Below are 10,552 nucleotides of genomic sequence, written 5' to 3' on the forward strand. Positions count from 1 at the left end.
TTAAAGAAACACTTGTTTTGTGCTTTCAAACAAATACAAAGAACACAGCAAAATGAATGAGTTTTGCATTTGTTTGAACGTGATGAGGTTATGGAAATCTGACATTTTATACAATTCACTGTGTGTCATGTTGTATCCCTAAGCAGTATGTACAAGTATACTCAATGAGCCACTGATTGTATTGCATCTGCATTGTGAATGGAGGCTGCTACTTTGTTGCCCTCTAGTGGTCTCCTAGCAACCGTTGCCAAGGGCCAGTTACCACAACAAGTACCAGATTAGCCCAGGCTTAGTTACACTGAGGATTGTGCTGGCAGAATCAGACACTATGGCAGACGATTCTAGTCCTGCGCCTATCACTGCACAGCACACAGAGCCACTCCTGCCCAAAACCAGTGATTTCTACCGAGTGACAGAACACTTACCGGCCAAATTTAACCATCCAGACCAGTGGCTCCCTGGGTACAGGTCAGTACTGATTGGTGATAAGCTAAAACAGTGCAGTTTTATTGGGGTCCTGGGCCAGATTTCTGTAGACTTACACACTGGAGCATATAGCTTTTACTTCTTCATATGAGCCGCTCATCATATGCTGATGAATTCAGAGTATGTGCACACAAAAAGTATCCTTTACCTGGTGTTTGTCAAACAATTATAATTATTTAGAAGCCAAAGTGTGCAATTAAATTACACCTACTTATTTCTTATTTACCACATTCTGTACTTTAGAAATATTAAACAATTATTCAGGAATCAATGTGCAATATAAATAAATAAATATTAATTGTTATTAAAATAGTTTTACACAAATAAAGTACATTATCACATTTACTTTGCTTTCTTGTTATTCTTTGTTGATTAGCGTACCTAGGTATCCCCAGGAGCAGCAGTGTGCTACAGGGAGATAACTGGTGAGTTCACATATATATCTCTAGTCATTGACTCACCAGATGTGCTCAGCTAGCTCCCAGTAGTGTGTTGCTGCTCTATAGCTGACTTTGCAAGAGTTAAACACATAGTTATATACAAGCAATAAAGCAATATACAATGCTTTAACATATAACAGCATTTTACTTTTGCACTTTCTTATCCCTTTATGTCTCTACACTTATTGAGTTATTTGTGGTATTTTTAGAGCCGGCTACTAAATCTGTAGCAAAATCATTATGTGAACCCACTATAGGCGACAATAAATAAACCATTTTACCTGCAGTTACCGACCATTAGGGTCTCTCTTGATATTTTCCTCCAACTGCAATAATAATACTGCCATAAATAGTACTGTTACTGTAAGATTTCATTGCGTAATTAACACCCTTTCAAACGGGCTAATTTTGATCTCTGTCCTCCTTTTAGTATAGGTGGCATTGATGGCCATATCTATACGATTGTGACACCAGCAGAATGCACTAACCACATCATTGTTTTTCTTCCAACATTTCAGAAGCAAAGCAACAAATCCACTGTACAGAACCAGCAATCAGACGTACGGCAGCAGGCCGCCCACTGTACACGAGATGCCGGTAAGCTCCTGCTAATTGTTTTATGTGTCAGTAATCTCTATGGCAGAGAATGCTCAGCTCAGTGGAGTTCAATACCCTCCAGTGAGACAAGTTCCTCTAATTTCTACTTTATCATTGGACATGGTTTGATCCTTGGATCCAGTAGATTTGCCTAAACAATACAAGATCAAAAAATCAATACAATAGTACTTAGTCTAAACTTTAAATGAGCAGTAGATTTTTTCCTAACAAATATCAAAGTTGTGTCTATTTCCACTCCCCCTGTAATATGTGACAGCCATCAGCCAATCACAAATGCATATACGTATAGTCTGTGAATTCTTGCACATGATCAATAGGAACTGGTGACTGAAAAAGTGTAAATGTAAAAATAAATGTGCATTTTGTTAATGGGAGAAAATTGGAAATGTGTTTAAAATTGCTGCTCTTTCTGAATCATGAAAGTTTCATTTTGACGTGAGTGTCCCTTTAAAAGCTTGTAGACCACTGAGCTGGTCTATGAGTAAGACCTTTAGTTATTTACTATATTTAACACTAGGGGGACTCGTCATTTGTCCTCTAACTGGTAAATTGTAGCTTTTCCCTACCTTTTATATAAAGGAAGGCACCATTCCCTATAATAAAACAAATATCGTTTTTATATTTACATATGTATATAGCACTACAGGTGTCCCGTATGTTGCCCTGAAGAGAAATAATGTTTAAAGTGACATGAAATGAAAATAAACATTTATGATTTAGAGAATGCAATTCTAAGAGGGTTTATTTCTACTTATATTATAATTTTTTGCTCTTAGTATCCTTTGTTGAAAAGCATATCTAGGTAGGAATTGGATTGAGATCAGAAACAAACTGCTGTGAGCTAGCTGGTTATTTGTGGCTACACAAATATGTCTCTTTGCATTGGCTCATCAGATGTGTTTAGCAAGCTCACAGCAGTGCACTGCTGCTCTGCAGATGACTGACTATGTGTTTAAAAAATTTGCAGGCAGCAAACACATGTGACAGGGTTGAACAGACAATTATATGCGAGCAATAGTAAAATAACAAAATGGTCTAACACATTACAGCATTTTCTTTTTTTACGTTGACACCCCTTTAAAGTAGCATTCCATTTTGACCCACTTGCACTGTCTGATAATTCAGCTAAGGAAGGCAGCACGCTTTGCCTATGTTTTTATTCCTTTCGGTGTAGTCAAACCTGCAATTAAACTCATACAGGCTACAATTAATACAGACATATTTCTACTCATCACTGATGATTAGCTAGCAGAAATAATCAGCACTGTATGATTTAAAGGTCAGTACTGGAAGATCCATACTTAAAATATATTATTTTGTTACGTTTGTTAAAAGAACTTTAAAGTCATTTTTATTTATGGACAAAATGCATCAGCATAGAAAAAGTATTAAATCCCTTATTTTTATAACATTTTCACATTTATTATGCAAAACAGCAAGTGATAAACGTTTATTTAAATTCTCAAAAAGTGCTTCATTTTAAAGCAGTATTTTGATTTGGGCTCAAGAACCCCATACCCTCCAACTGTCACGATTTTCGCGGGACAGTCCTAATTTTAGGGGTCTGTCCCACTGTCCCGGGTGCTTGCCATCTGTCCCGCATTGCCTCTGGTAGTGATGACCTCTAACCCCTGGTGATAATACTAGCATGCCTTCAGTTTTATAGGATGAGCAGTGCTAACACTAGGGAAACGAACAGTGGCATACCCATATATGATGTAGTGTGTGTGTGCGTATTTGTATGTATAAGTGTGTATCTGCATGTATAAGTGTATGCTATGTAGTGTGTGTGTATCTGCATGTATAAGTGTATGCTATGTAGTGTGTGTGTATCTGTATGTATAAGTGTATGCTATGTAGTGTGTGTATCTGCATGTGTAAGTGTATGCTATGTAGTGTGTGTGTGTATCTGCATGTATAAGTGTATGCTATGTAGTGTGTGTGCATCTGCATGTATAAGTGTGTATCTGCATGTATAAGTGTATGCTATGTAGTGTGTGTGTATCTGCATGTATAAGTGTATGCTATGTAGTGTGTGTGTATCTGTATGTATAAGTGTATGCTATGTAGTGTGTGTGTATCTGCATTTATAAGTGTATGCTATGTAGTGTGTGTGTATCTGCATTTATAAGTGTATGCTATGTAGTGTGTGTGTATCTGTATGTATAAGTGTATGCTATGTAGTGTGTGTGTGTATCTGCATGTGTAAGTGTATGCTATGTAGTGTGTGTGCGTATCTGTATGTATAAGTGTGTATCTGCATGTATAAGTGTATGCTATGTAGTGTGTGTGTATCTGTATGTATAAGTGTATGCTATGTAATGTGTGTGTATCTGGATGTATAAGTGTATGCTATGTAGTGTGTGTGTATCTGCATGTATAAGTGTATGCTATGTAGTGTGTGTGTATCTGCATGTATAAGTGTATGCTATGTAGTGTGTGTGCGTATTTGTATGTATAAGTGTATGCTATGTAGTGTGTGTGTGTGTATCTGCATGTGTAAGTGTATGCTATGTAGTGTGTGTGCGTATTTGTATGTGTAAGTGTATGCTATGTAGTGTGTGTGTGTATCTGCATGTGTAAGTGTATGCTATGTAGTGTGTGTGCGTATCTGTATGTATAAGTGTGTATCTGCATGTATAAGTGTATGCTATGTAGTGTGTGTGTATCTGTATGTATAAGTGTATGCTATGTAGTGTGTGTGTGTATCTATATGTATAAGTGTATGCTATGTAGTGTGTGTGCGTATCTGTATGTATAAGTGTATACACTTATAAATTTGTATAAATTTACATATTGCACTACATTACATATATATCCTATAATATAAAAGGCCAAGTGTGTTTGTCCAAAGCTGTCATGCGCAGTAGAGACTGCACGAGGACAAACACACCTGGCCTTCAAGACTGACCTGGCATCTGGGGCCGGGGGCCGATGTGGCGGGGCCAGACGTGGGGCCGGGCCGGGTGTGAAGCGGGCAGGGCTGGATGTGATGTGGGTGGGGCCATGCAGATGGGAGACGAGAGTGAGTCTTGAGCTCAAAAGAGGGGGGATAGAGAGAGAGAGAGAAAAAGAGGGGGGATAGAGAGAAAGCAAAAGAGAGGGGGAGGGAGTGAAAACGAAAGGGGAGAGAGAGAGAAAGAGAGCAAAATAGAGGGGGGAGAAAAAGAAGGGAGAGAGAGCAAAAGAGAGGGAGAGAGAACAAAAGAGAGGGGGGAGAGCACAAAAGGGGAGAAAGGGTGCACAAAAGAGAGGGGGGGGAGAGAGAACAAAAGAGAAGAGGAGAGAGCAAAAGAGAGGGGGAGAGCGCAAAAGAGAGAGGGGGAGAGAGAGAGCAAAAAAGAGAGGGGGGAGCAAAAGAGGGGGGAGAGAGAGCAAAAGAGAGGGGGGAGAGAGAGCAAAAGAGAGAGGGGAGAGAGAGCATAAGAGAGGGGGGAGAAAAAGAAGGGAGAGAGAGCAAAAGAGAGGGAGAGAGAACAAAAGAGAGGGGGAGAGCACAAAAGGGGAGAGAGAGTGCGCAAAAGAGAGGGGGAGAGGGGGGGAGAGAGAACAAAAGAGAAGAGGAGAGAGCAAAAGAGAGGGGGAGAGCGCAAAAGAGAGAGGGGGAGAGAGAGAGCGAAAAAGAGAGGGGGGAGCAAAAGAGGGGGGAGAGAGAGCAAAAGAGAGGGGGGAGAGAGAGCAAAAGAGAGAGGGGAGAGAGAGAGCAAAAGAGAGGGGGAGAGAGAGCAAAAGAGAGGGGGAGAGAGAGCAAAAGAAAGGGGAGGAGGAGAGCAAAAGAAAGGGGAGAGAGAGCAAAAGAGAGGGGAAAGAGAGCAAAAGAAAGGGGAGAGAGAGAGCAAAAGAGGGGGAATAGAGAAAGCAAAAGAGAGGGGGGAGAGCAAAAGAGGGGGAATAGAGAAAGCAAAAGGTGGGACTTGAGAGAGCAAAAGAGAGGGGGGAGAGAGAGAGCAAAAGAGAGGAGAGAGAGAGCAAAAGAGAGGAGAGAGAGAGCAAAAGAGAGGAGAGAGAGAGCAAAAGAGAGGAGAGAGAGAGAGCAAAAGAGAGGAGAGAGAGAGAGCAAAAGACAGGAGAGAGAGCAAAAGACAGGAGAGAGAGAGCAAAAAAGGGGGATAGAGAGAGCAAAAAAGGGGGATAGAGAGAGCAAAAGAGGGGGATAGAGAGAGCAAAAGAGAGGGGGAGAAAGACAGCAAAAGAGAGGGGGAGAGAGACCGCAAAAGAGAGGGGGAAAGAGCAAAAGAAAGGGGGGGAGAGCAAAAGAAGGGGGATAAAGAGAGCAAAAGAGAGGGAGAGAAACAGTAAAAGAGAGGAGAGAGAGAGCAAAAGAGAGGGGGATAGAGAGAGCAAAAGAGGGGTATAGAGAGAGCAAAAGAGAGGGAGAGAGACAGCAAAAGAGAGGGGGGAGAGAGCAAAAGAAAGGGGGGAGATAGCAAAAGAGGGGGGATAGAGAGCAAAAGAGAGGGGGAGAAAGAAAGCAAAAGAGAGGGGGAGAGAGAGACCGCAAAAGAGAGGGGGGAAGAGCAAAAGAAAGGGGGGAGAGCAAAAGAGGGGGGGGGAGAGCGAGCAAAAGAGGGAGGAGAGTGCAAGAGAGAAGGGAGAGAGAACAAAGAGAGGGGGGAGAGGGAGAGAGAGAGGGGAGAGAGAGAGCAAAAGAGAGGGGAGAGAGAGCAAAAGAGAGGGGAGAGAAAGAGCAAAATAGAGAGAGGGGGAGAGAGAGCAGAAGAGAGGAGGGAAAGAGAGAGCAAAAGAGGTAGAGAGAGAGCAAAAGAGAGGGGGAGAGACAGTAAAAGAGAGAGGGGAGATAGAGCAAAAGTGAGGGGGAGAGAGAGCAAAAGAGAGGGAGAGCGCAAAAGAGAGGGGGATAGCGCAAAAGAGAGGGAGGAAAATAGAGGGGGGAGGGAGAGAGAGTAAAAGAGAGGAGAGAAAGAGCAAAAGAGAGGGGGAGAGAGAGTAAAAGAGAGGGGGAGAGGGAGAGAGAAGACAGAGAAAAAGGGAGGAGAGAGCAAAAGAGAGGGAGAGAGCGCAAAGAGAGAGGGGTGAGAGAGCAACAGATAGGGGGAGAGCAAAAAAAGAGGAGAGAGAGCAAAAGAGAGGGGAGAGAGAGAGAGCAAAATAGAGAGCAGAAGAGAGGGGGAAAAGGAGAGCAAAAGAGAGGGTGCAGAGAGAGCAAAAGAGAGGGGGGATAGAGAGAGAGCAAGTTGTAGAACCGCTGTACTGCAAAAAAATGGCTCGTGTACACGGGCTTTAGGACTAGTAAATATATATTAGACCAGATTACATATTTACTGACTGCGCTGTACACGTTTCCTGTTGTCAGTTATTTTTTGTTGTTAGTTATTGACGAGAATAAAATTATGTGCATCTGTTTTAGGCATAAACAAAAATGTTATTTTCTATTGGGAAGTGTGAAAATATCCATTTTTATCTTAGCAACATATTGTGTTTTTCAGGCTGTAGCAATAATATGCCAGTAAACAAGATAAAGATAGGCTAGCAAGAGAACAATGTCATGTTTGATTTGTAAGACCTCTTTCTTTGGTAGCTTACCCAGTGCTGAGAATATATAAGTAAGAAATGCATTATATGCGATATATAGTTTATTTTTACTGGACTTTATGTTCCACAAAACAGAGCACTGCATATATGTAAAAGAACAATTAAACATGCTAAGCCATTTCTGCATTAACATTTTTTCTTTCACGATTCAGATAGAGCGTACAATTTTAATTAACTTTCCATTTTATATCTAATCTATCTAATTTGTTTCGTTCTATGTGTATCCTATGTTAAACAAGGTGTAATGCACTACTGGGAGCTAGCTGAACGCTAATGACAAGAGGCAAATATGTGCACCCACCAATCAGCAGCTTCTGAGCCTATCTTGGTATACTTTTCATGAAAGGATAGAAAGTGAATGAAGCTAATTAACCTCTTAAGGACATATGACAGAATTTTTCCGTCATAAAACAATTGAGCAAACTGAAAGCTGTGTCCTTAAAGGGTTAAATAATAGAAATAAATGGGAAAGTTATTGAAAAATGTTATGCTCTATATAAATCATGAAAGAAAAAAATTGGATTTCACGTCCCCTTAAAGACGAATGGTAAACATTAACGCTAGCAGGTTAGTGCACATCGGATACTGCAGTATAAAAGCTCATTGGCTGATAGCGATGATCATGCATTGGTGAACTGAAACATAACTCCATAGGCAAGAAAGAAAAAAATATCATTTTAAATGCAAGCAAAATAAAATAGCTTTTTTTTTTGCACCTTGAATTAACTCTGGTCTACTTGCTAAACAATGTAAGACAAAAATAATGGTGTTAATACTAAACTGAGCAACACAGTGTATCTCGGGGTTAGACAACTAATGATACTGATGTTAAACTGCTTCTACTAAATAAATAATAATAATAATACAGTTTTTAAATGCTTGAAAAACATTTATTTTGTATGCAGATATTTTAAAATGCAACAAATAATGTATTAATAAAAAAATACTGTAATGTCCCATTAACTTAAAGGGATAGGAAACCTAAAAAAAAAAAACTTTACGTTTGCAAACTTCGTAACAAACTTTTACTTTCCAAACAACATCCTTTAGCAATTTTATTTTGTTTACCTGCATATTGCCAAATAAATTCTTTATCCTGCCATACTCCTCCGGATCCTCATTATGTATACCTAGGCAGAACAGTAATGGTGGCACGCATGCGCATTCTGTCTTCTCTGTGACCCACGCATGCACAAATCTTGTCCTGCTTAGGAGCCTGCTGGCAGTCACGGTGCACGCGATTGCCCTCTTTTTGCATTGTGCATGCAGAGTTTGAGGCGACACATAGTTCTAAATATTCTAATTAGTGGCCTGCTATTGTTGGATAAAATCACCAAGGTAATGAGAAAACTCGGCCTACGTTTAGGGGCGGCGTTAGAGCCGTTTGGAGAAGAAATTAAAATATAATTTTTATACTGAAGCAAGCTACGTTTAAAAATCAAAGCAAGTGGATTTAAATGTGTAAACTTTTACCTAACTGATGATGCGTTTTTATTATTTGAAAGAAAAAAAAAACACTTATAACCCTTTAAACAATTCTATCACACATATTAAAGACAATTCTATGTCATGTTGTTACAAGAAAAAAGTTAGGGTAAAGCTGTTCATTTTGATTTAACACTAATGAGAAAACTGAATATTTGTTGACTACTACTCTATTTCCCACTATTTCTTTTGGGCTAGATTACAGGTGGCACAGTAACTGTTGTGCTTGAGGAATATCAGGGTTTTGCGCCTGTTTGCACGCAAGTTAAATACTGCTCGTATAACGAGTTGAAAGTAAAAGCGAACGCGTGAGTGCAAATGCTATATACACTAGAATGATTACAGAGACTTCAGAGCTGTGGTTAACTGTTACGAGAGCCAAAAACATTGCACAAAACAGCACAAATACATTTAATAGTAGTAACATTCAAATTAACACTGTCTGATAAAAATATTTTTAAATAAATTGCATTAAAAAGTTATAAGGGCTCAAAGATATGAGGTCTCAGGTGTTAGGAAGTGTATATATATATATTTATATGTATTTACAGACTTATATACACATATAAACACATAAATACATATGTATACGTATATAGATATGCATTGGAGCCCTTTGCAGTCAAGTAGCTGAAAACATGACAAATCATATTTATGCAATATTTATATTTAATAAAGTGCTACAGTGTGTATTTACTATAAATATAGTTTATTTGAAATCACTGCTCCATTAAAGTCTATGAGGCCTATTTATCAAATGTCTGTCGGACCTGATCCAACAGTGCGGATCAGGTCCGACAGACATCGCAGAATACGGAGAGCAATACGCTCTCCGTATACAGCATTGCAATGCCGCCCCCTGCAGATTCGCGGCCAATCAGCCACCAGCAGGAGGTGTCAATAAACCCGATCGTACTAGTTCGGGTTGAATTGTGGCGATCTCTGTCCGTCTGCTCAGAGCAGGCGGACAGGGTTATGGAGCAGCGGTCTTTAGACTGCTGCTTCATAACTGCAGTTTCTGGCGAGTCTGAAGACTCGCCAGAAACACGGGCCCTCAAGCTCCATTCAGAGCTTGATAAATGGGCCTCTATGGGGGAACGGGATGATGTGTTTGCGACTTTGTGTAGTCTATCTTTATATTGTGAGTATGCGTGCACGCAAGCATAAACTTTTTTACTTTTTAACTCGTAATACGATCGTGAACTGCCGAGCGCAAAAACCTAGCGGATACAAACTCAAACACAAAAGTGTGCTCCACTTGTAATCTAGCCTTTTATTGGTAGAAAGTGACACACCCCTAAAGCATAAAAATAAAAATGTATTTTTCTATGTAGCGGAATTTCTATATTACAAAAAAAAACTGTAATACATTTAAAGTGCCCTATGTTACGTGCATTAATTGAAAAAAAAATGCTGTATTATCTTTTTATTTTATCCTTATGTCATAACAATACTTTTTTTTGTTTTTTTCCAGACATCGTTTAATGCAATATCTGACAAGTTTTCAGAAAAGGCTATAAAATGCGGAATGTACCGGAACAACAGCTTGAACACATTTAGTGACAAATGTTATGTCACCGGTCCCGATAATCTCATTACATATTATGACAGACTGAATTTTCACAAAAGCTATAATACAAAGGGTGGTTCTGAATAACCGAAATTACGTAAGATCTATACATTTAAATCATCAAATAAACAGTGCAATACTTACTGCCTTTGTTTTGCGTTTTTTGTACACATTGTCTTTGAAGTGCAATTACTGATTTAATTAAAGGGGCATAAACAAATAAATGCTGGATAGAATGATGTATTCAAAGCAAGGATTAGCTGGAGAATAATATGTAGATGCATTTTTTTTAGATTATATTGAAAAAATACAGCCGAAATACAGCAGGTTATTAAAAACTCAAAGTCATTTAAATCCCCTGGCCCAGATGGCTTCCCAGCCCACTTCTACAAAATATATA

General features: G+C 39.5%; 1 protein-coding gene across 1 annotated transcript; it reads left to right on the plus strand.

Annotated features, from left to right (window-relative positions):
* Window positions 1-282: 282 nt before the first annotated feature.
* PIERCE1 (piercer of microtubule wall 1) lies at window positions 283-10,296 on the plus strand. The gene is made up of 3 exons (XM_053695506.1): window positions 283-468; window positions 1,445-1,523; window positions 10,057-10,296. Exons 1-3 carry the CDS (start codon window positions 329-331, stop codon window positions 10,237-10,239), a joined length of 402 nt encoding a protein of 133 aa, XP_053551481.1. The 5' UTR covers window positions 283-328; the 3' UTR covers window positions 10,240-10,296.
* The last annotated feature ends 256 nt before the right edge of the window (window positions 10,297-10,552 follow it).

This window comes from Bombina bombina, chromosome 12, assembly GCF_027579735.1.
Source record: "Bombina bombina isolate aBomBom1 chromosome 12, aBomBom1.pri, whole genome shotgun sequence".
In the NCBI taxonomy this organism is placed as follows: Eukaryota; Metazoa; Chordata; class Amphibia; order Anura; family Bombinatoridae; genus Bombina; species Bombina bombina.

Bases quoted from the DNA above. Each gene is read 5' to 3' on its own strand.
- PIERCE1 (XM_053695506.1), top strand. From the start codon at position 329: ATGGCAGACGATTCTAGTCCTGCGCCTATCACTGCACAGCACACAGAG. The intron at 469-1,444 runs GTCAGTACTGAT...CCAACATTTCAG, and splicing joins CAGTGGCTCCCTGGGTACAG to AAGCAAAGCAACAAATCCAC. The intron at 1,524-10,056 runs GTAAGCTCCTGC...GTTTTTTTCCAG, and splicing joins CCACTGTACACGAGATGCCG to ACATCGTTTAATGCAATATC.